Source organism: Schistocerca nitens, chromosome 2 (assembly GCF_023898315.1).
Source record: "Schistocerca nitens isolate TAMUIC-IGC-003100 chromosome 2, iqSchNite1.1, whole genome shotgun sequence".
Lineage (NCBI taxonomy): Eukaryota > Metazoa > Arthropoda > Insecta > Orthoptera > Acrididae > Schistocerca > Schistocerca nitens.
In genome coordinates, this window is record NC_064615.1 from 1,192,073,465 (window position 1) to 1,192,091,030 (window position 17,566).

Sequence of the window (17,566 nt, forward strand, 5' to 3'; positions counted from 1 at the left end):
CAGAATTTGAAAGAGAGTATTCCAGTCAACATTGTCAAAAGCTTTCTCTAAGTCTACAAATGCTAGAAACGTAAATTTGCCTTTCCTTAATGTAGCTTGTAAGATAAGTCGTAGGGTCAGTATTGCCTCACGTGTTCCAATATTTCTATGGAATCCAAACTGATCTTCCCCCAAGGTCGACTTCTACTAGTTTTTCCATTCGTCTGTAAAGAATTCACGTTAGTATTTTGCAGCTGTGAGTTATTAAACTGATAGTTCGGTAATTTTCACATCTGTCAACATCTGCTTTCTTTGGGATTGGAATTATTATGTTCTTCTTGAAGTCTGAGGGTATTTCGCCTGTCTTAGACATCTTGCTCACCAGATGGTAGAGTTTTGTCATGACTGGCTCTCCCAAGGCCGTCAGTAGTTCTAATGGAATGTAGTCTACTCCCGGGGCCTTGTTTCGACTCAGGTCTTTCAGTGCTCTGTCAAACTCTTCACGCAGTATCATATCTCCCATTTCATCTTCATCTACATCCTCCTCCATTTCCATAATATTGTCCTCAAGTACATCGCCCTTGTATAGACCCTGTATGTACTCCTTCCATCTTTCTGCTTTCCCTTCTTTGCTTAGAACTGGGTTTCCATCTGAACTCTTGATATTCATACAAGTGGCTCTCTCTTTTCCAAAGGTCTCTTTAATTTTCCTGTAGGCAGTATCTATCTTACCCCTAGTGAGATAAGCCTCTACATCCTTACATTTATCCTCTAGTCATCCCTGCTTAGCCATTTTGCACCTCATGTCGATCTCATTTTTGAGACGTTTGTATTCCTTTTTGCCTGTCTCATTTACTGCATTTTTATATTTTCTCCTTTCATCAATTAAATTCAATATTTCTTCTGTTACCCAAGGATTTCTACTAGCCCTTGTCTTTTTACCTACTTGACCCTCTGCTGCCTTCACTACTTCATCCCTCAAAGCTACCCATTCTTCTTATACTGTATTTCTTTCCCCCATTCCTGCCATTTGTTCCCTTACGCTCTCCCTGAAACTCTGTACAACCTCTAGTTCTTTCAGTTTATCCAGGTCCCATCTCCTTAAATTCCCACCTTTTTGCAGTTTCTTCAGTTTTAATCTACAGTTCATAACCAATAGATTGTGGTCAGAGTCCACATCTGCCCCTGGAAATGTCTTACAAGTTAAAATATGGTTCCTAAATCTCTGTCTTACCATTATAAAATCTATCTGAAACCTTTTAGTATCTCCAGGGTTCTTCCATGTATACAATCTTCTTTCATGATTCTTGAACCAAGTGTTAGGTATGATTAAGTTATGCTCTGTGCAAAATTCTACCAGGCGGCTTCCTCTTTCATTTCTTACCCCCAATCCATATTCACCTACTACGTTTCCTTCTCTCCCTTTTCCTGCTACCGAATTCCAGTCATCCACGGCTATTAAATTTTTGTCTCCCTTCACTATCTGAGTAATTTCTTTTATTTCATCATACATTTCTTCAATTTCTTCGTCATCTGCAGAGCTAGTTGGCATATAAACTTGTACTACTGTAGTGGGTGTGGGCTTCGTGTCTATCTTGACCACAATAATGCATTCATTATGCTGTTTGTAGTAGCTTACCCGCATTCCTATTTTTTTATTCATTATTAAACCTACTCCTGCATTACCCCTATTTGACTTTGTATTTATAACCCTGTATTCACCTGACCAAAAGTCTTGTTCCTCCTGCCACCGAGCCTCACTAATTCCCACTATATCTAACTTTAACCTATCCATTTCCCTTTTTAAATTTTCTAACCTACCTACCTGATTAAGGGATCTGACATTCCACGCTCCGATCCGTAGAACGCCAGTTTTCTTTCTCCTGATAACGATGTCCTCTTGAGTAGTCCCCGCCCGGAGATCTGAATGGGGGACTATTTTACCTCCGGAATATTTCACCCAAGAGGACGCCATCATCATTAACCATACAATAAAGCTGCATGCCCTCGGGAAAAATTATGGCTGTAGTTTCCCCTTGCTTTCAACCATTCGCAGTACCAGCACAGCAAGGCCGTTTTGGTTAGTGTTACAAGGCCAGATCAGTCAGTCATCCAGACTGTTGCCCCTGCAACTACTGAAAAGGCTGCTGCCCCTCTTCAGGAACCACACGTTTGTCTGTCCTCTCAACAGATACCCCTCCGTTGTGGTTGCACCTACAGTACGGCTATCTGTATCGCTGAGGCACGCAAGCCTCCCCACTAACGGCAAGGTCCATGGTTCGTGGGGGGGGGCTTGTAATTTATTAAGTAATTATTTAAGTACATTCTGACTGTGTGTGTAAATAGCCATTTTGATATCAGAATCCTTCAAAAATCCAAACTGTGTCTTGGACAGTGTTGTTTCAGATGGTTGAGCAGCTTCCTTTACATCACCTTTTCTAAAATTTTCGAGAATATGGGCAAAAAGTTCCTTTCTTTGTGGCTGTTCTCTCTGCAGGTAGAAACTGAGCATCACTGCTAAAATTCAGAAAAAGTTGTATCAGCAGAAAATACCATCTCTGTTAAATCAACAGAGAATGCAGATGCTAAAGATATTTAGAAAGTATCGAAGAGATGATATGTACCCTAGATCAGGTAGGCTTAAAATTAAGTTCCTAAGGACAGCCAATAGTGTTGTTATAATACAAGCCAAATCTCAGGAAGCGTGCAAGGGGCTGCAAGAAAAAGCCAATAAAATTCCACAATTTAAAAGTGAACAGCCACTGGTAATTATGTATGACATGTGACATGACTTGTCCAGTAAGAAGGCTTCTAAAAGGAGGACAAACTACACTTCAAAACTGGTGCTAGAGATAGACACTGTACACTGCATAATGAACGCAAACCCCAGAGTACACAATTCTTATTAAGTTATCAAAAATTGTACATTAGCCTCAGGGCACTGAATGTGAAAGACATGCTTTAAATACTTTGCATAGATGATGTCACTAATCAAGCGTGAAAGAACAACAGGTTTGACCCACTGCGAAGACAGCAGTCGTCAAAGGAAAGACTCTAGTAAGTATGGTGAAAACTGAAGCACGTTCCATGCCTTAAAAGGAGAAAACAATGCTCACATGAAAGGAAAGAAGACTGTCCCACTTACCAGATCTACCTGTGACAAGAAAGAGCTCAGACTGTTTATGAAAAACACACACACGCTGAAGTGCCAAAGAAACTGGTGTAGACATGCTTATTCAACTACAGAGATACGTAAAAAGGTAGAATACGGCACTGTGGTCGGCAATGCCTGTATAAGACAACAACTGTCTGGCACAATTGTTAGATCAGTACTGTTGGTACAATGGTAGGTTACCAAGAGTTGAGTGAGTTTGAACACGGTTGGCGCACAAGTGATGGGACACAGCGTCTCCGAGGTAATGTTGAGGTGAGGATTTTCCCGTATGACCATTTCACGAGTGTACTGTGAATAACAGGAATCTGGTAACACATAAAATCTCTGACATCACTATGGCCGGAAAAGGTCCTGCAAGAATGGAACCTCAATGTGACAGAAGTGCAACTCTTCTGCAAATTGCTGCAGATTTCACTGCTGAGCCATCAGCAAGTGTCAGTGTGCGAACCATTCAATGAAACATCATCGATATGGGCTTTCGGAGCCGAAGGCCCGTTTGTGTACCCTTGACGACTGCATGACACAAAGCTTTACACCTTGCTTGGGTCCATCAACACTGACATTGGACACTTGATGACTGGAAATGTTGCCTGGTTGGACGAGTCTTGTTTCAAATTGTATTGAGCGGGTGGACATGGACGTGTACGGGTATGGAGGCAATCTTATGAATCCATTTACTCTGCATGTCAGCAGAGGACTCTTCAAGGTGGTGGAGGCTCTGTAACGGTGTGGGGTGTGTGCAATTGGAGTAATATGGGACCCCTGATACTTCTAGATATGACTCTGATAGGTGACACGTATCCTGTCTGATCACCTGCCTCCATTCGTGTCCATTGTGCATTCCGACGGACTAGGGCACTTCCAGGAGGACAATTCAATGCCCTACATGTCCAGAATTGCTACAGAGTGGCTCCAGGATCACTCTTCTGAGCTTAAACACTTTCGCTGGCCACCAAACTCCCCAGACACGAACAGTATTGAACACATCTGGTATGTCCTAAAATGTGCTGTTCAGAACCACCTCCTCGCACTCTTACGGATTTATGGACAGCCCTGCAGGATTCGTGGTGTTAATTTCCTCCAGCACTACTTCAAACATTAGGTGAGTCCATGACATGTCATGTTGGGGCTCTTCTTTATGCTTGCGGGGGGGTCCTACATGATATTAGGCAGGTGTTCCAGTTTCTTTGGCTCTTCATTGTATATGCAGTAGATTTCAAACTGCACAGAATCACAAGACAGTATTATTCCAGGAGCACAAGAAATTGGCACTGAACAGTTACATAGTGTGAGCAACTTGGTATTCTGTATCTGTGGGAAATACTAAATAATGTATATCACTTGATCCTACCTGCTCTAAAAACTGACCTAGTTGAGTACCATTACAGCGAAATGATTGACTGCATTAACAGGCTACTGTAATGACAGCATCTACAGCAACTGACAGCTTGAGAACTGAAGGAGAAGGCTTTGAAATGGGGACTTTGCTTCTGTGTAGGGTAAATGAAATCGAGAGTCACACTTCGGAATGGTGGCTGTCGTAATTCAGAATCGGACTATGAAAACTCCAAATAGGAATACCAACAATGTAGGAAAAGACAGATTGCTGTGTACCAGAAAGAAAAGTCAAATTGCAGGCAAGCAGAATTAAGGCACTCATGTATAGCATTTGGCCACAGACTTCATCAGTAAAGGAGAGGGACACACATTCTATTAAACACACACACCTGTTCCATCATCTCAGGGCAGAATGCAACATGATATGGGATGTAAGCAGCAATCTGGTGGGACTGGGGAAGGGATAGTAGTCTGGTGGAGTGTGCAGGGACTAGACTGCCAACAGGTGCAGTGTGAGGAATGTAAGGAGCAGGGAGGTCGGGAAAAAGGAACCAAAAAAGAGAGGAGTGGAGGAAGATGGGCTGGTGGACAGCTGGTTGGCAGTCATACCAATATAAAAAGCTGTGAAATGATTGAGCATAGCTGCTTTCACAGGTGGCCCGACCCCTTATGAGGTAGGATAGGCCTGTGACAGGACTGGAATAGGAAGTGCTGGATGGGTGCATTGGGCAGGTCTTGCACCTGAGTCTTCCACAGGAATATGATCCTTGTGGCAATGGGTTCGGATTGGGAGTGGTTTAGGGATGGACTAGGATGTTGTGGATGTTGGATGGGTGACATAACACTACTTTAGGAGGGGTGGGAAGTATCCCAGGTAGGACGCCCCTCATTTGAGGGCACAGTGATAGGTGATCAAAGCCCTGGCATTGGATGTTGTTCAGCTGTTCCAGTCCGGGGTGGTGCCGGGTGATGAGGGGGACATTCCTTTGTGTTTGGTTCTCGGGGGTCGTGGGATGATTGGGGGTGTGAGGGGAAATGGCGTGCGAGATCTGTTTGCGGATTAAGTCTGGGGAATATATCCTATCTGCGAAGGCCTTTTTCGAGACCCTCAGCATACTGAGCGAGGGAGCTTTTGTCACTGCAGATATGTAGCCAGGCCACATGTGAGGGAGTTTTTGGTGTGAAAGGAATGACAGATATCAAAATGCAGGTACTGTTGGTGGTTGGTGGCTTTAATGTGGACAGAGGTGCAGATGGAGCCATCAGAGAGGATGATGTCAATATCCAGGAAGGTGGCATGCTGTATTGAGGAGAACCACACGAAGTGGATGGGAGACAAGGTGTTGAGGTTGTTGTCTTAGTGGCCCCTTATCAGTTAGGGGACTCGCACAATAGACGAGCGAGGTGGGCTGCTAACCTCCCTTCGAGAGCTCAGATCGAAACATCGTCTGTGGATGTAAACGGTGTCTTCTTTATTGTAAGTAGCAATCTGTGTTTTCCTATGTTGTTGATAAATCAGAATGAGATTTTGATACACATGGCAGACAAAACCTCCCAATCCAGGACCCAGTTACACCATTAATGGTACTGTGATATGGCAAAGTTAACTTTGTTCATGGTGGTACCCTGAATGATTACAAGCCTAACAGGACAAATTGTGCCAGTGACATGGGCTCATTATAACATCAGTGACATGGCAACATCTTTTTCATCTGAAGCAACTGAAATGCCACCTGTTACATTGAGGAGTGTTTCTGATGTCTAGTGTCAGCACATGGACTGATACAATATTTCCAGCTCTTCAGTTGTGGATTCAGCAGCTCAGATTGGAAGAAACCAGATATCTCTAGCACTTGTAAAATGGAGCCTTCAAATAAAAGGAGACTGCATTGGAGTCTGTGACAGATGAACCTAAAAAACAGCTTGGTGACTCAACAAACCTGAACCAGGTACACTGAGAGATAGAAGGCAGCATCATACTGAATAGGCTGGAGGATTCTACAGTACAAGCACCGATGAGAATTACAAATTTGCGACTGTTATAAAAGTCTTATTAAGACCAAGTGCATTTCACTTTATTTTAAATCATCTTCAGTGGCCACTGTAACAATATGGTTTTTCTTACCATTTTGTTTGCAGTTATTGTGAACAGTTCTTATGCTTTTTTTACTGTAAAAATTACTAAATTATTGTCATTACTCTTTTTTTTTTTACATCATTCATAATGTTCTGCACATATGGTTAGATTTTTGTACACAGTACTTTCACTGACATGAAATATATTTACATTTTTATTTTGTGTAGATCCACTGCCATCTTGCACTTGGTGTACTCTTTTTCTTCTTCTTTTCTTCTTTAGTGGGAGCATCTGCTATCTGTCTCTCTCTCTCTCTCTCTCTCTCTCTCTCTCTCTCTCTCTCTCTCTCTCTGTGTGTGTGTGTGTGTGTGTGTGTGTGTGTGTGTGTGTGTGTGTGTGCAGGGGGAGCTGTGTGTGTAAACTATTACTTCACTTTGTTGCAGTATTGGGTGATCTAGGATGGGACACATTGCTCAGTTTATGTCATGCTATTTTTGTGGTGTCCAGGGAGGTTGTTATTTACCTATTGTATGATTAGATTATATATTTTTTAAAAATGCATCTGTCCATAATTTGGTGATTTTGAGTTTGCTCTTTCTTCAGATATTGCATTTGTAACTCCACAGACAGACATTAAAGCGGGTATCAGTCTGCCAATTAGTGTAAGTTCAATAGAGCTCTGAAAAACAATGGTTTTTGTTTTTTCCACTCCAGGACAATGTTATTCCATCAGATTAATGTTATTTTTATATGGACTTCAGTCAGTAACTCATGCTCTGTTAAAAGTAAACAGGTACCAACAGTGATTCATGCTCTTTTGGAAATAAAGTTTGGATAGCACCACTGCCATGGTGCAGATCGTTTAATAGTTTCTATTCTCATCCCTAGGTTGCATTACCAGTATTCACAAGAAAACAATACACTGCAGTTGTTTTGACTATTGTAAAGTGTTGTCTTATTTATACATGCACTTAAACATGCTTGCATTATAGGTTGTAATCAATGGAAAATCCATGATGGAATGTAACAGTATTATGAAAAGGAAAGTTGCCACTCACCATATAGCAGAGATGCTGAGTTGCAGATAGGCACAACAGAAAGACTTTTGCAATATAAGCTTTCGGCCAACAAGGCCTTTGTCGAAAATAGATGTGAGACACACACACACACACACACACACACACACACACACACACACACACGCACACGACTCTAGCCTCTGGCAGCTGAAGCCACATGGCGAGAGTGGCAACTGGATGAAGGTAAGGAGGAGGCTGAGTTGAGAGTGGGAGGGATAGCAGGGTACAGGTGGAGGACAGTGAATCTCTGCTGGGGAGCATGCAAGGACAAGGCGGAGAGAGGTTAGGGCAGCTAGGTGCAGTTGGGAGGTTAGAAGGTGGGCAGGGGATGGGGGTTTGGGGGGGGGGAGGGGGGGGAGCAAAAAAGGGGAGAAGTAAAAAGACTGGATGTGTTGGTGGAATGGGGTTTGTGTAGTGCTTGTATGGGAAAAGGAAAAGGACTGGATGGGTGAGGACAATGACTAACAGTTCTACAGTGGCACAAAAGTCTAAATCATTTGCAGAACGATATTAGTTACTACATGAAATTAAGATGCTCTATTCGAAAAAACAGCACCTAAACATGATGCTCTATGAGACTCATCTAGAATTGGCAAAAAACGTAGGAAACGACTCAGTTTTCATGGCACTAGTAGAAAAAACTGAACACAACACATACACCGCAATGAAACATTTACAAAACAAACATAAACAGAATATAATGAAACTAACAGTAAAAAAGACTCAAAAATACATTTACATTTTAAATGTGAAACCACATGAACACCAACACACATTCCATCCACGTTTAGTTAACCTAACACAGACAGAACTACACGAAAATGAAAAAATGCTCTTGGAAAAAGGTTTGAAACACTGCACCAATAGCAAAGTGAACAATCAATGCATAGAAAATCTCATAGTAGAAACTGATCACATCCTTACACGTGAAGAACAACAAAATAATTGTGAAATAAACATAGAACTGACGAGAGAACTAGTAAAAGAAGAAATAAAAGGCATAATGAAACAAACACAGCAGACACACAATAAGAACAACCAAACAGAAGCAGCCACTATGAAAAGGTTAAAACAAAAGTTAACAAACAATAACATATTAATAACAAGAGCAGACAAGGGAAATGTAACAGTACTCATGGATAAAGATAAATACATCACAAAAACAAAGGAATACATAAACACCAATGCCATACAAAAACTGAAGTCAGATCCAACTACACGATTCCAGGCAAACGTGAAACGAACACTGAAAAACATCGAACACACACTCACAGACAAACAAAAATACTACATAACACAGAAAAACCCACAAGCACCAACACTCCGCAGTCAACCGAAAGTACATAAAGACGGAATGCCTATGAGAGCTGTTATCAACTTCAAGAAAGCCCCAACATACCACATAGCCAAACACCTCGAAAAGTTAATTACAAAACACTATAAAGTAGAAAACAACAGAACAGTGATAAACACAGGAAACCTAATAGAAAACATACAGAACATACTGGTACGACACACACCATCACTGATTTCATTCAACATAGAAAATATGTTTACCTCCATCCCTATCACTGAAACAATATAAATCATAGAACAAAACCTCTCATCCCACAGCAGCCTCACCACAGACACAATAAAAGAAATAACAAATATGCTCAGACTGACAATTGAACAAAACTACTTTCAGTTTGAGAAAGAATATTACCTACAAAATGATGGACTGCCCATACGATCCCCAATATCAAGAACACTAGCAAACATTTTCATCAGTCACCTGAAAAATCAGATATTTGAAAAGATAACCACTAATGGAAGTTACAAAATCATATATTGGGACAGATACGTTGATGACATTATTTGTCTGGTAGATGAGCCAAATGAAAAAATAGATGAACTCCATTCGGAAATAAACAAAGCTCACCAGAACATAAAAGTCACACTTGAAAAGGAAAAAGAACATCAAATAAATTTTCTTGACATTACAATAAAAAAAGAAAATGGCAAATATACATTTAACATCTGTAGAAAACCAACAGCCACAGACACATTAATACATGCCACATCCAACCACCCCCATGGCCAGAAACTTGCAGCTCTAAGACACATGTTACATAGATTAAACAGAAGCCCACTCGGCAAAAGAAACTATGAACAAGAAATGAGTACAATCATACAAATAGCTAGGAACAACGGGTATGACACACATGTGGTACACAGGCTCAATCAAAAAGTAAAAACACAAATAAAAAATGAACACAACATTTCCAGAATACTTTTGTATTCTGGAAACTCACAAGCTGAAAACTTACAAACACACTCAACAAACACACACAATGACAACACCACACAGAAAAGAACCAGATGGTACACCAATGACCTACATACATAAACTAACACACAGAGTTGCAAACATCCTAGAGAGACAGGGCTTCAAAATAGCATATAAGCCTGGGCAAACCCTCCAATCACACCTAAGCCAGCCAGCTACCAAGAGGGACAAATTCCAACAATCAGGAATATATAAACTTGAATGTCAAAGTTGTGATGCAGCATACATAGGCATGACATGCAGGAATTTTGAAGCACACTAACAATCCCAAAGAAAGCAGGTGTTGACAGATGTGAAAATTACCGAACTATCAGTTTAATAAGTCACAGCTGCAAAATACTAACGCGAATTCTTTACAGACGAATGGAAAAACTGGTAGAAGCGGACCTCGGGGAAGATTAGTTTGGATTCCGTAGAAATGTTGGAACACGTGAGGCAATACTAACCTTACGACTTATCTTAGACGAAAGATTAAGAAAAGGTAAACCTACGTTTCTAGCATTTGTAGACTTAGAGAAAGCTTTTGACAATGTTGACTAGAATACTGTCTTTCAAATTCTAAAGGTGGCAGGGGTAAAATACAGGGAGCGAAAGGCTATTTACAATTTGTACAGAAACCAGATGGCAGTTATAAGAGTTGAGGGGCATGAAAGGGAAGCAGTAGTTGGGAAAGGAGTGAGACATGGTTGTAGCCTCTCCCTGATGTTATTCAATCTGTATATTGAGCAAGCAGTAAAGGAAACAAAAGAAAAATTCGGAGTAGGTATTAAAATCCATGGAGAAGAAGTAAAAACTTTGAGGTTCGCTGATGACATTGTAATTCTGTCAGAGACAGCAAAGGACTTGGAAGAGCAGTTGAACGGAATGGACAGTGTCTTTAAAGGAGGATATAAGATGAACATCAACAAAAGCAAAACGAGGATAATGGAATGTAGTCAAATTAAGTACGGTGATGCTGAGGGTATTAGATTAGGAAATGAGACACTTAAAGTAGTAAAGGAGTTTTGCTATTTGGGGAGCAAAATAACTGATGATGGTCACAGTAGAGAGGATATAAAATGTAGACTGGCAATGGCAAGGAAAGCGTTTCTGAAGAAGAGAAATTTGTTAACATCGAATATAGATTTAAGTGTCAGGAAGTCGTTTCTGAAAGTATTTGTATGGAGTGTAGCCATGTATGGAAGTGAAACATGGACGATAAATAGTTTAGACAAGAAGAGAATAGAAGCTTTTGAAATGTGGTGCCACAGAAAAATGCTCAAGATTAGATGGGTAGATCACATAACTAATGAGGAGGTATTGAATAGGATTGGGGAGAAGAGAAGTTTGTGGCACAACTTGACTAGGAGAAGGGATCGGTTGGTAGGCCATGTTTTGAGGCATCAAGGGATCACAAATTTAGCATTGGAGGGCAGCGTGGAGGGTAAAAATCGTAGAGGGAGACCAAGAGACGAATACACGAAGCAGATTCAGAAGGATGTAGGTTGCAGTAGGTACTGGGAGATGAAGAAGCTTGCACAGGATAGAGCAGCATGGAGAGCTGCATCAAACCAGTCTCAGGACTGAAGACCACAACAACAACACAACTAACAGATCACAGATACTTCAATAATTACACTCGAAAGTTTGGCAATAACATTCAATCTTTGGCGAAAACATTTGACAGTCGGCAACAGAAACCAAAACATTGCATTGAAACAAGCGTTCAGTTCATAGTGCTGTGGAATGTGGGGAAAAAACTGCAAACTGGCATTCATAAGAAGAAGAACAACACCAAAAATGCAACAGGAGCGTAATATGTAAGAAATTGTCCACGCAACCTGCAAGTACAGTTCGAAACATTACTACTTAATAGGAGATACCAACCACCAGAACTGTTTAAAACCTATAGGCACAGTGACAAAAATGTAAATTAAATAGCTAACATATGTACATATTCCAGGCCACGGCACTAAAATTGTGTTTTATTCAGTTGCTGTCAGACAGTCCATACGTAAATATTATCAATATACCGTAATATGACTAACAAAGGTTGAGGCTAGGAGGGTTACGGCAACCAGGATATATTGCAGGGAGAGCTCCCACATGTACAGTTCAGAAGAGCTGCTGGTGTTGACGGGGAGGATTCGTGTGGCACAGACTGTGAATCAGTCATTGAAATGAAGGATGACATGTTAGGCAGTGTGCTGAGCAACAGGGTGGTCCACTTGTTTTGTGGCACAGGGAGGACAGTACAAGGAGGACCTTTGAGGCTCTAGAACAGAAGCTGGAGAAAGCTCTTAGAGAAATTGTCAGAGTATTATAAAAACAACTTTCTTAAGCCAAACCCATCAAAACCACGAGTCAGCACCTTCCACCTTCGATCCTGGCAAGCTCACCGTAAACTTTACGTCTCTCGGAATAATACCACACAGGAGCATATCGACAAACCGACTTACCTGAGCGTGGTGCTCAATAGATCTCGGACGTACAGGTACTGTTGCGAAAAGACGCGACAAGAGGTAATTGCCAGAAATAATATTCTGCGGAAACTAGCTAACGGCAAATGGGTGCTAAACCACCGCACGAGCCTTATGCTTCTCTACAGCCGAATATGCCTGCCCAGTACGGTCCAGATCAACCCGTGCAAAGAAGGTCGACACGTCTTAATGAAACGTGTCGATTAGCAATGGGATGTGTGAAACCTACTTCCCTATCAAAACTGTATAGAACTGTCAGGTTTGTGAATCTCAACTCTCGGAGAACGACACACGAATACCGGAGAGCTCAGACAAACTATTGACGATCGGCATCCCCTTTTTGGCAGTGAGTGTAAACCCGGGTGATCGAAATCCCGTAAAAGGTTCTTAGCCACGATTATAGAAGCCGATTACCCACCGGCACAGGAAGTGCCCAGCAGATTCGGCACAAACTGGAAGACGTGGAGGACACTGAGCCGAATAAGGACAGGGGTGGTCCAGTGAAGACATATACGATTAGGTGGAGTCTCGGAACCACGGATGATAAGTGTGACTGTGGTGCTGTGCAGGATACGGAGCATCTGCTCGCCTGCCCAAACTGCCCTTATATTTACAACCCCGACAATTTATGGCTGGACAAGAAAGAAGCCTCGGATGTGACCCTATACTGGGCTGAAAGATTGTGACCTGGTTTCCGGACACGAAAAAGTAAAGTAAATGTTTCGTGACCGTAGTTTGTCGGTGGCCATTGGTGCAGACAAGCAGCTTGGTGGTTGTCATGCCCACATGCAGCACAGTGGTTGCGGTTTACCTTGTAGATTACATGACTTGTTTCACAGGTAGCTTGATGAGATAGGTGGTGTTTGTGACCAGACTGGTTAGTGGATGTATGGGGCAAGTCTTACATCTATGTCTATTACAGGAATGTGAGTCACGGGAGCAGGGATTGCATAGGGATGGACGAGTATATTGTGTCGGTTCAGTGGACAGCAGAATACCACTGTGGGAGGGGTGGGACGGATAGTGGGCAGGACATTTCTCATTTCAGGGCACGACGAGAGGTAGTCTGTGACCTTGTCTCCGCTATATGGTGAGTGTTAACTTTTCATTTCACAATATTGTTGCATTACAATTTGGAAATAGTGTTTAGCAATTCTTTGTAATGTAGTGAGTGAGTGCTTCCCACAGTATATCCCGAGAATACACTGAGTGAGTTCAGGAGTGTTTACTCTCTGCAAGCGTCTTCAAGGACACAGTGACTGAAGTGAAGATAAGTTTTCAACAAAATTCAAATAATTGAGATGGGCAGAATTTGACATTTTTATGATGGCAGGTGTAAAGTGCAGATTATCCTGCATGTTACTAGCTTCATGGGGTCGAGAGAGGAGAATATAACCCCCCATTTGATGAAAGATCTGCTCTGATTCGCTATAACATTATGACCAGCTGCTTAATACCAAATACATCAATGATTCTGCGTATCGGGGATCCGACAGTTGTTGGTAGGTTTGTGAAGGTATGTGGCATTAAATGTCTACGCACAGGTCATGTAATTCGCATAAATAACACACCGCTAATTTACATATGCGGTGATGGGGCCTGATAGCAACCGAGATGGGTTCCGTAGTATTTACATCGGATGAATCTGGTTGCTGAGATGTCAATGTGAGTTCACTATAATCCTCCTAAAGCCACTGTAGCATGGTTCTGAGTCCGAGGTACTGACAGTTATACTGCTCAAAGATGACATTGCCTTCAGGAAAGATATCGAGCATGAAGTGATACAAGTGGTTTGTAGTTGTCAGTGTACTTTCGATTAATACCACAGGTCCCATGAAACCGCAGGAGAAAGTCACTCATTGGATACTTCAACGCTATTGACGTAGTTCAGCAAAAATGTGATTTTCTGGAACAGCCAACATGTTTGCATTGATCACGCTCAAATCTCGATGGTCCCGTGCCCACTTCCCTCATAATTGATGATTTAATTGAGTCAACATGTGAACATTTAGGGGTGGTTGCTGTGGAGCTCCATGTTCAACATGTACAATGAATGGTGTGCTCCAAAACACATGTGCATGCACCTGCATTGTGCTCTTTCAGAACGGGTGCCACATATCACCTACATCCTACTTTACAGAGCAGACAAGCTGCTAAACCCCACATTCTGTGAAAAGTCGTGGACATCCAGCCATTTAGTACCTAGTGGTAGTTTCACTGCCCTACTTCTTTCTGTAGATACTAATGACAGTAGCACTTGAACATTTGACTAGCTGTAATGATCTGCATTTTTAGTTGCTTATCTCAATGGATTTCCCCATTTTCAGCCCATATCTGAAATAGTTTGGTCCCCCACCCGTATCTGCCCTACTTACATACTTCTATTATCACATCATGTGCCGACAACATCACCAGGTGGCGTCCAGTGCCATGGTGGGCAGTGGTCATAATGTTTTGGCTTATCAGTGTATATCTGTCTTACTACCAGTAAAGCTACTTCTCCCCAGTCTACTACTGCTACACTTGGAGAAATGTGTCCAGAATAATTAAAGTGTAAACCTTCAGTTTGGCTGAGGTAGATTAGTTACTTAGTCCTTAAATCCGACCCTATTTCCAACCTGCAGGCCCAGAACTCAGTAAGGGTCATTTTCATGCACAATATAGCCCACGTAATAGTGACAGCTCAGTAAAAATGTTTCATATGTGGGCCATGTGAATGAGTGTCATAGATGTAACAGTTCTGGCAGAGAGCCTCTCAGCTACCACTGCCATCGATATTATCACTTTTGAATGAATCGTGCTGTTCTTCTCACCCTGACTCTATCTCAACAAACGCTGATCAGAATCCATAGAAAGTCACCTCTGTGGTTCGAGTGTTGTGGCTCCACCTCTTAGAGGTGACTTTCAATTTTCTTGTCATTAAATTATGATTATACTGTCTTACAGAATTTTACCATTCATTGTACAGTATGATTACACACAAAATATGTGTACGTTATTATTGGCTTGTATTTTATCCTCGGGCCATTTGTTTTGGTAGTTTTAAATTGAACTGTTCGACCCCGAAACTTTTTACAACATAAACCGACAGTTTGTCGAAACTGATTTGCATTATGACTGCCTAAGTACTCCAGGAAACTACGTAACTGATGCCACAGAAGCTGTTTGAATTCTGTAATTTGTAGTGATATGAACCTCAATTTCCATTTCATTAAAAACTCATTGGTAAGATGTGGTTTCTCACCTCACTCGCATGAGAGGTGTCTGCCACTCCTCGTTAACGTTCCACGAGCAATCCTTTTGTTGTCGCTGAGGACGGAACTAATAGTTCCAAAAGCCAGGATTATTTTGCTGGTGATTTGTGACAATTTTATGCAGTTTAGTAGGATAAAAATATTTATTGCAGATTCACAAGGATCAAAATATGGTATTTATTAATTTGTTATTTTCTGCATAAATTTGTTATTGCTATATTTGTCTCTTCTACATTTCTGTTTTTCCTTTTTTAAGTATATTCACCACACAGCTGACCTGTTGTCTCAATCTTTCTCTTTTTTTGTTTCTCTGTGGTTTGAATTGTGCAGTAACAAGGCCATGTGAATTTGTTACATGGAGGATTATTACTGTCCAAATTGAAGGGAAAAAAAAGAACAGTAATTCTTATGTTCAGTAATACAGCTATCAGAAAACAAAAATTTTTACACTTCGTTGTTTAGTTTGTTGTGCTTGTCAGTAACATAGAATATAAATTTCTCTCTGGGATAAATAACTAATAAAAAAATGTTCATCATATCTACAAACTATCAATTATTTACAGACAGGTGAAAGGTTGTCCTTTGAAAATAAACATAACAGCCGTAGCAGATGCTAGTCGTGTTGTATGCTCTGGTGATGGTCTTCGCATAGGAACTGTTGGCAAAGAAATCCGGAGCTTTATTGACACGAGGCGAGCAGGCCCAGGTGAGTATTTCTCGGTATTCTGTTTCTTAGCACTTATAATGTGTGTTCAAATTTTAGTAGAGTTACACTACACATTTGGACAGAAGCATCAATATTTTACTAAATTTAATCTCTCAAGTCAATCAGGTCACATTCTAACTCAGGTTTTGCACCATTCGTCTCTTTCAGTTTGCTCTCTGTTGATAGCCATGAGCTTGTTGTATTAGTCTCTCTTATATTCTGTGTGTTTCCGTGCTCCATGATGGTATAGAATTATATCTTTGTTTTTTGTTGTCTTTACGGTTATGGTGTAGTTTTAGGTTGCAATAAAGGAAGGAGTAATAAGTTATTTTACTCCAATATCCTGTATTTTGCTCTGTGATTTTCTGCAAAACACGATTAAAGACATCAGGTTATGGGCCCAGGCGAACGCGTACGTACGGTATCTGTTGCTGTTCTGCAAATTCATTGCTTTTGATCAGTGTTTTATATGCGTGAATCGTGATGCTCAAGTTCTGGAACAGTCATATTTCACTGGTGTATTGTGGAAAACCTTTGATTTCATATAAGGTGTAAATTATTTTTTGTACTAAAAAAGTGCCCGATATTGTCTAGTGGAAAACGAGACCAAATGATGTTGGTGAGAGTCAAACCACTGGGGATGACTTAAATGCGAAGATGATGCTCATTCTATCTACTGAGATGGAATTTGACCAGTTGCAATCTGTTATGATGTGCACAAATGCAGCAGAAATGTGGGCCAGATCCACAGTTAATAAAATGGCTTTGAAGCAGAATTTTTTTGATTACAGAATTTCGTCAACAGACACAATGGCACAACACACCAGTCAGCTTGAGTCCTTGGTAAAAGCATTAGCTGATATTGGAGAACCTATTACAGAAGTTGACAAAATGGATAAAATTTTGGGAAGTCTGCCAGCAAAGTTTGCAATTCTTTCAACTGTGTGGGGCTCATGTGCTGAAGATCAACAAACATTCGATAATTTGACTTTAAAGTTATTGAAAGAAGGACAAAACCTTCTGCAATGTGATGAAAACTCAACAGCCTTCACAGCAGTTAATGTGGACAAAACGCGCAAGTTCAGTACAAATACCGGTTCAAATGGTTCAAATGGCTCTGAGCACTATGGGACTTAACATCAGAGGTCATCAGTCCCCTAATACTTAGAA

General features: G+C 41.1%; 1 protein-coding gene across 1 annotated transcript in view; it reads left to right on the forward strand.

Moving 5' to 3' along the window:
- LOC126237535 (filamin-A) overlaps positions 1-16,394 on the forward strand; it is a 914,413-nt gene extending 898,019 nt beyond the window's left edge. Inside the window, exon 45 of the mRNA XM_049947718.1 lies at positions 16,254-16,394. Coding sequence (XP_049803675.1) covers positions 16,254-16,261 — 8 coding nt within the window. The 3' untranslated portion in view covers positions 16,262-16,394. The remainder of the gene's footprint in view (positions 1-16,253) is intronic.
- Positions 16,395-17,566: the final 1,172 nt, after the last annotated feature.